The 14,621-nt window shown below is 35.4% G+C and overlaps 1 protein-coding gene across 5 annotated transcripts in view; it reads left to right on the plus strand.

Annotated features, from left to right (window-relative positions):
* Positions 1–14,210, plus strand: part of ATG5 (autophagy related 5) — a 120,260-nt gene extending 106,050 nt beyond the window's left edge. For 4 of the 5 annotated variants that reach the window (XM_060168004.1, XM_060168003.1, XM_060168007.1 and 1 more), the window contains one exon: positions 11,987–14,210. In XM_060168004.1, the coding sequence (XP_060023987.1) occupies positions 11,987–12,123 (137 nt within the window). In that variant the 3' untranslated portion in view covers positions 12,124–14,210. Of the gene's footprint in view, positions 1–4,715; positions 4,838–11,986 lie in introns of all 5 variants that reach the window. The other variant, XR_009543852.1, reaches the window with a different exon arrangement.
* The last annotated feature ends 411 nt before the right edge of the window (positions 14,211–14,621 follow it).

A 14,621-nucleotide genomic window follows, 5' to 3' on the forward strand; every position in this document is an offset into this window, starting at 1 on the left:
GAGCACAGGCTCCGGACGCGCAGGCTCAGCGGCCATGGCTCACAGGCCCAGCCGCTCCACGGCATGTGGGATCTTCCCGGACCGGGGCATGAACCCGTGTCCCCTGCATCAGCAGGCGGACTCTCAACCACGGCGCCACTAGGGAAGCCCCATTCTCTTAGTTTTTTAGATGATTTGCTAAAGGTCTCTTAGCTGCTTAATTGTAGAACTAGGTTTAGAACTCAAGTCTCATCCCCTGGTCCATTGGTTTTTCCACTTTACTATGCTACCATTTATTTTCATTTTCACCTTTTCAATCTTTTCACTTTTTTGTTTACTTTAAAATAACATTCTGAAATGTTTGCTTTTTCCTAACTCAATTTATTCTATGATTTGTGTTTAGTACCTAATCTGGCCTGCACGCAAGACCTACACTTTTCTTTCAGTGTTCCCTGGCGTGATATTAGGGACCTGAGCTGCTGTTGTTACTGTAGTGTTCCTGTGTATAATTCTGGCTACTCTTCTTGGTTGATGTTATGAAAATGCTGTCTATGACGTTCTGACATGTAAATGATAAGCAGTCACGTGGTTTGAGCTGACACATTTGTCAGAATGCACCTTAGTGCTTTTTTGCCATTCCTACACCCAGATCACAGTATATATACAAAGTTACTGTGGTCCTGCACAAGAGTGGCACACACATTTGTGAGGCTTTTTTATTCCTTTAAAGACTCTTTATTCTCTCCTAAATTTTTTTAAAACATTTGTAAAATGTTTATTTATTTTTGGCTATGTTAGGTCTTTGCTGCTACGCGCGGGTTTTCTCTGGTTGTGGCGAGTGAGGGCTACTCTTTGTTGCAGTGCGCGGGCTTCTCATTGCGGTGGCTTGTTGCGGAGCATGGGCTCTAGGCACATGGGCTTCAGTAGTTGTGGCTCACAGGCTCAGTAGTAGTGGCTCGCAGGCTCAGTAGTTGTGGCTCGTGGGCTCTAGAGCGCAGGCTCAGTAGTTGTGGCGCACGGGCTTAGTTGCTCCGTGGCATGTGGGATCTTCCCGGACCAGGGCTCAAACCCATGTCCCCTGTGTTGTCAGGCGGATTCTTAACTACTGCACCACCAGGGAAGCCCTCTCCTAAATTTTTAACCTGCACTACCTGCCCATCCATTCCTAAATAATACACAAGGTGACTCCCCTTGTTTTTTGGGTCTTTTTTAAAGGGAGGGCAGTGAGGTAGCCACTCACAGCATTAATCCACTAACCTGCCTCTTAGGCAGGTATCTTTTTGTGACAGACTTCTTCCCACCCAAACTGTCACATGCTTGTATCCATCAGGGAACATACACATACCATACACATACTTCATTGAAATGATGTAAATAGTACGTATACTTTTGAGGTACTCTTGATGGTACATTTCATACCAGGAGGAGGCCACATTTCTAATACCAGTATCTTATCTTTGGAAAAACTTTTATTTGCCTCTTCTTTTTGTCACCTCATTGGAAAATAACTGTCAGTCATTTCAGGATCTATGGGGAGTATTCAAAACATCAAGTCACTCTTTCAGTAAAAAACTTTACTGTCTCGTTCAGTACACCTGTGATACTGTCCGTAGTGAAGCATTTTGAAACACCTGCACCCAACTTAAGTTGAAAGTGAAAGACTTTAAGATTGGGTGTGTATGGATAAGAACTAGCTGTCATCACATGATTACAGGAGAAAGTGCTTCATAAAAGTTATGTGGCACCATTGTCTACTATTCCTTACAACAAGTGATTCATGCATGAAGGAATTTTGCCTTATTTCATCATATGAAGGTAGAATGTACTAATATGCATGAAGACGTGCTTTAGGTCATTATTCTTGTAACTAATGATGAGCTGCTTCATGTGTTTCTGTTTTTGTTTTGTAAGTGACTAGATAAGTTAGCCAAGGTAACAGGAAGTAACCAAAGGTGAACTCAGGTAAATTTTTTCTGTGGTGTCAGTAGTAGTTAAAATGACTCAGAGAGCTAAGCTTCTGTAGCAGGCTTGAAGTGAAATTTCTTTCTTTGCCCATTAGAAACAACATACAAAAATTTTTAAAAAACTAAAAATCATAGCTTTTATTCTTTTACTTTGGAAAATACAAAAATCTTATAAGCTTTGCCCAATCATGTTTCATTGCTTAGTTTTCTAATGTAATGTATAAAAACCTAGTAAGTTAGGGTTATAAAAATAATAATGTCCATTCTCACTTTTTTTTTTTTTTTTTTTTTTTTTTGCGGTACACGGGCCTCTCACCGCTGCGGCCTCTCCCGTTGGTGGAGCACAGGCTCCAGACGCGCAGGGCCAGCGGCCACGGCTCACGGGCCCAGCCGCTCCGCGGCACGTGGGATCTTCCCGGACCGGGGCACGAACCCGCGTCGCCTGCATCGGCAGGCGGACTCCCAACCACTGCACCACCAGGGAAGCCCCATTCTCACTCTTATAAGTTTATTTCAAAGTTCCGGTTGATCAGTCCTCTGTAACAGTTGGGCTCTTATAATCCTGAATTTATATTTGGTATTGTACAAATGGAGTGGGTGTATAGGGAAAGGCTTACATTCAGTGGCAAATTAGTCAGGGTTGCCTGCATCTCTCTTACCAGCAAGTACAGTCTTCTTGCTGCTTGCCTTTTTCCATTTCTGCCCTGCTTCCTGGGGTTTTATTTACTCTTTGAGCCCCTTCCCAACTACCATTTAACTTTTGGGTTCCATTTGATGTTGTAGCTTTCATTATTCGTCAGTTTCTTCACATCATACTGTCTTCTGACACTGGGGTTACTAAGGTGTCCCTGCTTTTAAGAAACTTTAGTCCAGTTGGAGTGGACAGAAAGATGCACAGATGTGATATGTGTAGGAATGGAGATATGCAAAAGATAGTAGGAAGATTCATTGTCTTATCCATTCCAGAGTAGGCAGTAAAGACTGAGCTAAGTCTTAAAAGATGAGCAGAAATTAGTTGCAAAGGAGGGACCAGGCCACAGTGTCCCACTGTAGTAGAATCCTTCACTAGTTAGCCAGGGGCTGGTTGCTCAGGGGTAATGTCTAGTCTGAAATGCTGACCTAAAATGTCCCTACTCTATTTCCTGAAAGACTAGCTTTATTTTTCTACTTTTCTCCCATAAATGTGGACAAGATTTTCAATGAGGTCAGATGTGGGGGGAAAGTATTGAGGAACTAAGTGACTAAAATTGATCTTTTATTTGCTTAGTACAAATCTTTTTATTTGTACAAGTCTTTTATTGTACAAATCTTTTATTTGTGCTAATCTTTTTTAGTACAAATCTTATTTGTACTAATCTTTTATTAGTACAAATCTTTTATTTGTCAGTACATTAGAATATAATTTTAACAACTGAGGCTAGGGAGTCATAATATCCCATTTAGGTAGTCTAACTTGAAAATTATACTGCTTTATTTTTGACATGCTTTATGAGAAACCACAGAATAGTTTCTATAAAAAGTAAGGAAAGATGGTGCATTCACATTTTTTTCTCCTTAGCCCCATAGCATATGATTAGATTGTTTTATAAAGTGAATCAACTGTTTGTTGTAACAGCTTTTTTCAGACATAAAGCAATTAGAGAAAAGAAACATCTATACCGCAAAAAAAAAAAAAGAAGAAACATCTAAATCTCACATTATTCTTCCAAGGCAGATCCTTCAATTTGAAGTTTGAACTTCAAATTGGCACTTTTGTCAGCATGGTGACACTGACCCCCAAAGAGGTGGCATTTCAATTTGCCAGTTCATGCCACAGAAACATGAAGCCTTCAAACCCCAAACTTCATCAGAATGAGGGTTTAGGAGTAAGAATAATAATCGTTTTACAGTTTCAGTAATTCTTTTTTCACTCATTTAAAATTTGTTTTCATTCTAGTATCCTTTTGTACCTTCATACAAAGGTATGATTGATTGATTTAGAAGATCATTTAGTAGTTGCTTTTTTTTTAATGGTTCTTACTCAATAAAATAAGGGTGTTAACCTGCTACGCACCCGATAGGATGGTTGGAGGGTTTAAATGAACAAAAGATTTGTTTAAGTGAGATTTCATAATCTAATATTTTTCACAGTTTTACAATTAACATTTTTTTGTTTTCTTATGGTTTTGTTAGTATTTTTTCACAAATAACCGTACTCATAAGAAATTTACCAAGTGGAGTTAGCAAGAACCAGTTTTATTTTTTCTTGTTGTCATTTGTTGATAATCCTACTCTGCAGAGATAAGTACGTGTTGATATTCAGCCTCTGCACGGAAAATAGAGATGTAGGATGAGCTCTAAATGTAAACTGATGTTGGAACTGCTTATACCTCAGGTTATGGCAAGAGTTCCGTGCTACTGAGTTTTTAACTTTTTTTAGAAGTTACCTTCTGGATGTGATTAGGAATGCTCTGGTAAGACATAAGTAAGCTTATCTCCATAGTCCCTGCAGCCAGCTGGACTAGCATATACTTGTTAAAATACGTTAAAAAGGAAAAATCTTAAGGCAAGAGGTCCGGAAGTGTTGCTGCTAGTGAAAGCTTTTCATTGAAGACTATAAGCAACAAATCACATATTTATTTGAAGTTTCATCTATTCACAAGTAACCCTGGAAGGCCCATTTGTAACTCCACTGAGGTACCGTGAGCCTGCCATGTGGGACTGGGTCATTGGACTGCAGTCTTATCCTAACACTCTCTACTCTTCATTGTTTTCTCTCTCTGGGTGTAAAAGAAATGATACAGTGTCATTCACAGTGGTAATACAAGAAGTTCTTCAAATGTAGCCCTCATCAACAAAGATCTACTATATTCAAGTCTGGACAGAAGTAACTTATGAGGCTTATTTTAAACTTGGTAATTATAATATATTTTCTTAAATGTATGATTATGTCATCAAATCTAAACTGAATCGAACTCTTCGCCTTGTTTGTTTGATTCTCCCTCCATCTCTGTGCTTTGTCCCAACACATGGGTAACATGGGCTAATTTTGGTGGTACAGAATCTGTTAATGACTTAACCCATTGACATATGTCTTTTCTAAAATGAAAGAAATAATAAACTGATTATTTTCATTATTCTCCATTAGTGAAGATGGGATTACTGGGCCTGTCAGGAGATGCCTCTGATTTCCTTTATCTAGATCCCAAGAAGTTAAATGAATTAACTTGACTCTTTGAAAAGTGGGAACAGATCTTACACAATTAATATTTCATCTTTAGCACTAGAAAACAATTCCCTTAACAAAATAATAACACATGCAGGCAATTAAAAGCAAGTCATCTCTTCGTTAAAACAAGTCCTGTGAGACCTTAATCTGACCATATATAAACAGTGTAATTACTGCCTGTATTTTAAATAAAACAATTAGTTTTGAATTATTCTGTAACTCATAATTGACAAATATTAACGGGCCCTATTACACCCAACTAGAATTACTGGATCATTTTATAAAATTAGTTCAAAAACATTTGAACCTATATTTTCAAAGTTTTATTTTTGGGGGCGGGAGGTTTCTTGAAGTGAACAAGTTTTAATTTCTAACTTGTACCACACTTTTATCTTATCAGGAGGCATTTAATCAGTTTATGTAAATGGTCTCACAGTCACTTAATACAATGTTCTTTTTATAATTATAGCTAATTTGGGGGTTAAGTTTAAATTTTGGTTTATTACCTCCTCATTAAGAAATATAAAGGTTATAAGCAAGTCAGTGAAAGAATTAACATAGACATGTTTTGAAAAATCTTATACAAAATGTTAAGAGTCAAGGCTTTGGTAATATTTTGGACAGAAATAATAAAAATATATATAAAGATAAAATTTACGCATGGAAAAAGATATTCGGTATATATTAACTGTGATATTCTATGTTCATTAAAACCTATACTACTAAATGAGCATAGATCCGGAAGAAGTTAATGTAAGTATTTTTAAATAGGTTTGTATTTCTCTGATAAACAGCACTCTCCTTCTGTTTGTGATCATAGGATAAAAGCTCTGTAAGCTTGTATATGTTCATTTTTACTGCTACATCATGTAGTATGCTCTTAAGATTGAGATCTCATTCCCCAGGAAGCATTTCTGTCTAAGATTAATTGCCCTTTTAAAATCAGCGTTTGATGTATTCCTTTGGCTATATCCTGGCTTGGTTTAACCCTCTTTGACCTGACCTCACTGACTATTATCGCTGAAGCTGAGTCAAAATCCTTCAGCATGATGTATGCACTTCAGATTTCAGCCTGTGGTTTTTCATGTCGATGGACTCAATTAGTTGGCATTTTACTAATGAACATACCAGAAGTTAAAGAATTTGTCAGAGCAACATTGTTCAGAATAGTGACAGTAAAAAAGTTTATCTGTTTTTCAGAAGTATCAAATATTTTTCAGAAGTTTTACCTTCAGCATCACACATTCCAAGATAGCAAATCAAGGCATTTTCTGCTGAACTATGTAAAATATAAATGTGAAGCCACAAATCTAAACACAGTGGTTACAACCTTTGGCCTTAGATTTCTGTTATTCCATATCCACAGGTGTGAACTAAAAAAACAAGTTACTAATCTGAAATGTTCTGATTAAAAGCACTTTCCCTTAAAGATATATCATCCATTTCTCTAGCTTCCTTTAAATTCAAAGAAGTTTCACATATTTAGTTACACGTATTAATAGTAAGAGTGAAACTCATGCATCTCTCTAGAATCTCAAGTAACCTGTTTTTAAAGACATTTAGGTCATATTCCTTGTTAATAATTGGCTTAAAAATAATGGCTAAAATGCAGATTGGGATGGGGAAGGCTGTGAGCCATTGCTAATAGAAATCTCTAAAAAGCAGATTCATCACATACTCTTAAGTTCTCAAATAATGATATACTTTAAAATGTATAACAAAGATTTTTGAAGTTTTTTCCCCCTACTTGAATTTTTCATCTTTAAAATAAAATAAGAACCATACCTAAAGTCTATTAAGTAACATCACCATGGTACAGTAGGGCTCATTTGACTTATCCAGGATGTGCTCTGCTGAATATACATATTTAGAGCAGTACTAGATTTATCCAGAGGTTTACAGTGCTTAATGACGTTTTAAAAATGTCATTCATTTTGTTGTTTGCATAATGATAGAGTCTTTGGGTTTTTTGGTTCTCATCTCTCTCTTTTTTTTTTCTTAACACATTCATAAAATCCTTGTGCCACACTGCATAATAATGGGTCTGAGTAATGCAGAGTGTATATTAACATGAGGCCAAATTCTCACGCCCTTTGCATGCCAGTCACTTAATTAAATCCACAGTTTTTATATACGTTTTGGTATATCACTCACTTTATTGAATGCCTACTATGTCCAAGCCCTGTGCTGGGCTCTGTGCTGAGTGCTTTATTTGGATATCCCATTTGATCCTCTCTGCAACCCTGGAGGTTAGAATTCTTTACCTACACTGTAGGAGGAGGAAACTGGGACTCAAAAGGTTAAGTGATTTGCCTAAGAATTAAAAGCTAGTGTATTATGCTGGTTTAAACTCAAATAGTTCACTGTCTTTGCATAAAAGACTCATGTACTAGAACTGGAAGACTTTTTACCAATCCTCTGTTTCAGACCAGTGCTTTACAAACTGACCCGTGGCGTTGAATCACAAACTGCCATGGATCGTAAGTCAGCAAGCAGCAGGACTTGGGAGACGGGCTTCAATCCCACATCAGCCAAAGCTGCCCCACCTTCACCTGTGTTATATATTGTGCTTCTGCATAAGATTTTGTTTGAAGAAAAATTCTATACCCATATTGTTATACGATTTATTTAAGGGAACATTTTAAAAAAGACTTTACCCCAGAGATTGATTCAGGTCTGGAGAGGTTATATATTTTTAAAAATCTTCCAAATGATTCTGATGGTCAGCCAGATTTGCAAACCATAAATCTAGACAGACATCTTCATTTTATATATAAGGAAAGAGATGAGTTCTGCCTAGAGTCCTTCATTATCAGAATTGGAATTCAAGTTGCCTCCCTCCCAATTTGTGTCTTTTTTTAAAGTTCATAATTTTCATTAATGACTTGTTGACTAATATGAATTTTCTTTCTTTTCTTTTTGTTTCTGTATGTAATTCTTACTCTTTTAATCATACAGCCAAAATCTGTCTAAATATATTTTTCTTCAAATGTCACACATCTCTAAAATGCTCACTTTAAAGTAGATGCTAGAATTGTTTGTTTTTATTAGGGTATTGGTGATAATAAAACATTATGTGATGTGTTTACATTTTTATCTTTCATAATACTGAGGCTTATAAGTAAGATGAATATAAGAAATGAAATTTTATTATGCTATTCTCTGTATTGATTTATGATCTCTTTAGATTTAACATCTAACTCTTAAAGTGAATTTAATTGCTACTCAAAGAAAATGCTTGTCTCTGATATTTTTTTCTGTCCTTTTCCTTAATTCACAAACTCAAAGTATTTATGAATGATTGTCCTTATATTTACAAGATGAATTAAAAGAGTTGTTTTTTTAAATTGCTGTGTGGACATTCTACAAAATAATGACATGTGTTCTTCAAAATTGTCGAGGTTAAGAAAGGCAAGGAAAGGCTAAAAACTGTCCAAGTTAAAGGAGAGTATAGAGACCTGAAAATTAAATGCAGTGTGTGGTTCCTGGACTGGATCTTAGACTGGAGAAAAAAATAATTAGGATAGTTAGTAACATTTGAAATGATTACATAATAGTATAATATCAATGTTAATGTTTTTTATTTTGATAACTGTACTATGGTTATATAAAAGAATATTTTTATTAGAAAGTATATACTGAAATATTTAAAGGTAAAGGACTCTTTCTAATTTACTCTCAAATGATTCAGAAAGTATTTATATATATACACAGAATGATAAAGCAATTGGGGTAAAAATGTAAACAGTTGATGACTCTGGGTGAAGAGGAATTCCTTGTGCTATTCTTGCAACTTTTCTCTAAGTTTGAAATTATATCCAAATCAAAAGTTACCCCCAAAAGTGCCCTGTATGTGAAAATTTCATATAGAATGAGTTCACTCGATAACTGTCTCAAACGTTTGCCTACTTCAAAGCACCAGACTAACGTTTTTAAAAATCTGAGTGGGTGGGACGTGGAGTAACATATTTCTCCTGAGTCATTTACTTTGTAGTGACATATTTCTTATTCCCAAGTATTAAATTCTAGATTCCAATTTTGAAACACAAAGATATATTTACCAAAAACACGATTTACTTTAGTAGCAGTATCATCAAGTGTTTCCTTTCTGTTAGGGGAAAAAAATCTGCTAAATTTTTACTATTTAGTCTTGTTAGCTTTGATATTGCCAAAATGTCCAGTCATGCTTTGTTGTTATTTGTGGTAGCGTCAGTTTTGGGGATGGCATATATACTTCTTGGCTTATTTGGAAACATTTTGACTTTTTGTTGTTTCAATAACCAAAACAGTCTTTATCAGTAGAGCTCTTCTACATAGGAGTGGTAGTCATTAGAAACTATTTTCAAAACATTAATTTTGATAGTGTGTTTTACCAGCAGCAAAATGATCCAAGCTCTGAAAACACTTATTGTCAGGTACCACGCTAGGCACTGAGGATACAGTGATAAATAAGAGAGAAGTATTATTTAAGAGTTTCAAGGAAACTGCTGTCCCATTGTAAGAATCCTTCTGATGAGAGTTACGTCATCAGAGAAAGTCAGAAAACCAAAAAGATAAATATACACAGGTGAAATATTTGGACAAATGTAAGCAGTGACCAAATTATATATTTAAAATCTTAGACTGTTGTGTTGAGGGATATGACATCACTTGCTTAGTTGTCTGTGTTTAGCGACACGTTTATGTTCCAGATTAAAAGTGGCCCCAGGTTAAACCAGAGAATCAGGGCTGCCTATTCAGGTTTCTGATAACGTGATTTATTGGGTTTGTTTTACAAAGTGTTTGAATTGTGCTTATGTTCTCCAGCTTCTGCTGTACAGTTCTTAAACTGTCCTCTTGTGTAACAGGGTTATAGCCTTTTGCCTTTCAGACACACCATGCGTCAGTGTGCCACATTTACATGCTGCTTCAGGCAGAGTATTTTGGATATTCAGCTCTATTTCATAGTATCCAAAGGTGACACTGCTTAAGGAAGAGCTTTACAGTTAAGGAACTTTGACTCTTATACCAGTGCTCTTTAATTTTTTTTTGACTCAGTGCTAAGTAGGAGGAAGATTCTGAGACCATTAAGGTATTTCAAAGAAATATACAAGAATATAAAGAGAACTACAGCGGAAATGTTTTTAAATATTCTAAGAAAGATTTAATACAGTGAAACCTTGGCAGTCTAGAACTTACAAAGTATGAATCATTCCAGATAGCTGAGGGCTTATCCATTTGAATATCAACATTTTAAAATCTTCTCAAAGTACTAATACTGTGCTTTCTATAGTATTCTGTATATAGCTTAATCTTTTAGTTATAAATGATTCACATCATTATGGAAACCAATCATTGTATTAATACTGTGATCACAACTGTGTAAAAAGTATGTATAGATGCAACAAAGACTGGTGGACAAATCAAAACAATGAGAGAATTTTTTTAAGTTAGTAGTATTATAAGGTGATATCTTTTTCCAAAATTGTTTTAAGCTATGACACAGTGTTTCAGGGTTTTTTGGAGACATTTATTTGGTTATCTTTGGGGTTGATAATATGTTTGTTAGGTCTTTATTTTTGGCATTCTTTTAGCAATTCTCTAGTGTTTTTGTGTCCTCTCATTGTCAATCTGTTGACTGTCACTGCCCAGGACTGTGCTGCCTCTAATAGGGAGTTTAAATATTTCTTTAAAAGGGTCTCTTGTTTCAGGTGCCAGCCAAGCCATTATCACCATACATCATCAGCCCATTTTGCCTAGACATTTGAGCACTAGGGATGCAAAAGTCATTTTGAACAGAGCAGAAAGGAAAAATAGGGTATTTCCTTCTCATACAGTTCCATGAATTCCCTGTTGCCTTGCTGTCTTCTGTGTCCAGGAAACTGAGAGATTTAGATGTTGTAGATTGAAGAGACTAAAAGAGACAAACCAAGAATTGTGCTAAAGGAGTGATACAAAGTTTCTTGAAGGTTCTTTGTTTTGTTTTATTCTGTTTTCTGTTTTTAGAAAAAGTTTGGTTTTACTTTCTTTGTTTTTCTGTAGCAACCAAGCATGCTTCCGTTTTCTTTAAAGATCGTCAGTATATCATACAAAAATCATAAAAGACACAAAACTAATCTTAAATTTAATTTGTAATAAAATTTGAACTTCAGAGAGTGTGAATTTCAGCAACATTTTAATTAACGAATGGGTGTTAACAAAAATCAATCAAGTTTCAGTACTCTGAAACAGAAATCCCTGAGTCAGATTCCCAGTTCCTTCTCATTAAAACTTTTAACTCTTCTTCTAATAGTCCCTAAAATTTTCTCATACATATATGAACAGCTTTATTGAAAATTAACTTACAGCTCCCATCTGTTTTATTAAACATCTTCCTAAACACTGCTCTTATTCTTGATGACTTCTAGACACATTTCTGTTTTGTATGTTTTAAATATGTATTGACCTACTTCACCCACCTGTCATTTTTAATAGCCGTATAGTACAGTTTTTAATGTGTAACTAAAATAAATTTTGGTCAGTGGGTACAATGGGCTGTTTTCTCCACTGTGGTTTCATTAACGTCAATCTTAGGTAAGCACAGTAATTAAGAAAGAATGAATACTTTCACATATAGCAACAGAATTTTTATCAGAATTCATTGTAACCCTCAGGTTTCTGTTTTGGGTGATACATATTGCAACATTTGAACTTTCTCCATGTCCACATTTCCTGCTCAGGAAACAGACCAGGTTTTTAACCTGTTAAAGCAGTAAAATCCATTTAATTCACTGAGGATTCTCAAAGGCAACAGATTATTTTTTCTTCAACTGTTTTGACTATTATCGATTATTGTTGGATTTCTTTCTTGGAATAGATGGGGGAAAAAAGAATCAAGTGATGATTCATGGAATTGAACCAATGTTGGAAACACCTTTGCAGTGGCTGAGTGAACATCTGAGCTACCCAGATAATTTTCTTCATATTAGTATCATCCCGCAACCAACAGATTGAAGGATCAACCATTTGCTTAAACGGAATCACCGTTAAACAGGATTTACCAGAGCATGTCACCTTTCTGCTTCAATCAGGTTTGGTGGAGGCAGCCTGACCAGAAACACTGCTACAAGCCAAACAGGAAAAAGATTCCATGTCAGATAAGGGCACTTGGGCTGGTCTTACTTTGTATCACCACTGCTTTCCTCCGCTGCCGTCATTAAACCTCAGCTGCGACATGAAAGACTTTACAGGACCACTGCAAGTCTTCTGTTTTCTTGTAAAATATAATGAAGCTGAAGCCTTTGGCCTAAGAAGAAAATGGAAATATGTGCCACTCAATTTGTATTTCTGATTAACAAATAAACAGGGGTATTTCCTAAGGTGACCATGGTTGAACTTTAGCTCAAGGGAGTGGAAACATTGGTTTAATTTTCAAGAGCATTAGACTTAAGAAAGTAAAAGAGAAATTCTGTTATCAATAACTTTCAGTAATTTTTTGTAAAAGATCAAATTACAGTAAACCCATCTTTCCTTAATGAAAATTTCCTATGTTTACAGTCTGTCTATTGGTATGCAATCTTGTAACTTTGATAACGAACAGTGAGAGATTTTTAAATAAAGCCTCTAAATATGTTTTGTCATTTAATAACATACAATTTTGTCATTTTTCCAGTACTTTCTGACTCACATACATTAGATCACTGTTTTCACTGTGTGTTACCTTTCAGTCTGGTCATCATTGGCATGGAATGGGTGTAGGGCATAGGATAACTTGTCTCAGGAGCTGTCATAGAATTTCTTGCTGCCGATTTTTCAATCTGTGTTATTTACACCAAAAGTATAAATAATGTTGCCATTTATCATTGCTGTTTTATCACTGTAAATCTGTCAAATCATAGTATCTTAAGCATCTGTATAATTTTACATTTTTTTTTGGAAAAACCCATTCCTTTTCAAGCTAGTGTTTTTCATTGGCCTCAGGTCTAATGTTTCACGGTGGTCCCTGGTAGCCAATCTTTGAAGTTTAAAGATTACCGATCTCCAGACTGCAATAGCTTTTCCTTAACTTTACCAAAAATATTCAGAGGTTACTAGAGTTCTTATTCAAATAAGGAAATTTTTGCTGCACTTTATTACCACGCTGCTGGGATTCTACCAGCTGAACGTACTTGTGCATTACACTTTGTTTCTTGTGAGCTAGCTTGCTGTTCATATTGAATGTTGACCCGTTTGAGTATGCTAAAAGACAGTATCATACAATAATGGTTTTAGATTCCAAAATAAAGATGAATGTTTTTCTCATAAAAAAAAAATTGTACGAATGTGAAGTGAGATCCTGCTAGTGCTCACTGCTTCCTTTTTCCTTTTATGATTTTCACTAATCAGCAGCAGACTTATCCACAGAATGAGATAAAGTTAGTCAAAGATCAAATATTCTGGAATGGAAAGTATACGCCTCAATCAAAAAGAAAAACACAGGATACCAATATGATCAGAGAAAAATAGAAGCAAGTAGCAAATACTTGGCTAATGTCAATAAAATGAAAAGTGCCATTTTAGTAAGGCGGAAAAAATAGTAATATTTCAGGTACTTAAGGATTAAAAATCCCACTGACTTGTATTTTTTCAAAAGAGGTTGATCTGAATATGATTGTTCGCATTAAAAGTGTTTATTCATCTATTCAGTTTGGGGATTTTCCCTCTTGATGTTTTGACAGACTGATGTGAGCTTCAGTGAGCAAAGGGATCAAAATGCCAGGAGTGCTAAGCTGTGAAGAAGATAAGTGTGGTAAGAGCAGTAAGCCTTAGTAGTTTTCACAGACAAGACCAATGCATGGTCTCTGCAGTGGGCTCAAGTGAGCTACTGATCTTTACTTCCAGATTTGAAAGTAAGTTTTATCAAGCCATTTCCCATTTTTACCTACTTGTTCATTATTACACCAGCATCATAACTGTGTTACTCTACTCTAGTCCCAGGTAAGTCAAGCTTCTGATACCCAGAGAAAGAATAAAAACAGAAATTAGTGCTGGCTTAAATATCTATTTTTGTTTCTTTTTATTTGAATATTTAAATTTTATGGTTTATTAAAAAATTAAATTAATTTTGTGTCTGTCTTTATTTCTAGAAGTTGAAAATGAAATTTACTATAAATCAGGTTATCTATTGGGGAAATCATTAAAATTTCCTTATTCTTACACCTGTCATAAAAGTTTCTCAAAGAAATAACCGATAGGAGGGTTAAAGGAGAACATATGAAAGAAAACTGGAGAGGACCACAAATCTCAGTGTGCTTGTTTAACTCATCCTCGGCAGTGAGCATCCTAAGGAAATGAAAATGTGTTCTTAAGTTATTGGCATTGTTTAACTAGGAAGGAATAAATTCAGCCTAAATAAAGGAAATCATTGCTTGTCCTTCATAATGTTGTTTTTCACTTGGATGGCCCAAGTTCATGGATAGAGTGAACTGATAAGGACTTTATGTATCTAAAGACCCAAAGTAGCTTGCTCATAG

Source organism: Lagenorhynchus albirostris, chromosome 12 (assembly GCF_949774975.1).
Source record: "Lagenorhynchus albirostris chromosome 12, mLagAlb1.1, whole genome shotgun sequence".
Taxonomy (NCBI): Eukaryota; Metazoa; Chordata; class Mammalia; order Artiodactyla; family Delphinidae; genus Lagenorhynchus; species Lagenorhynchus albirostris.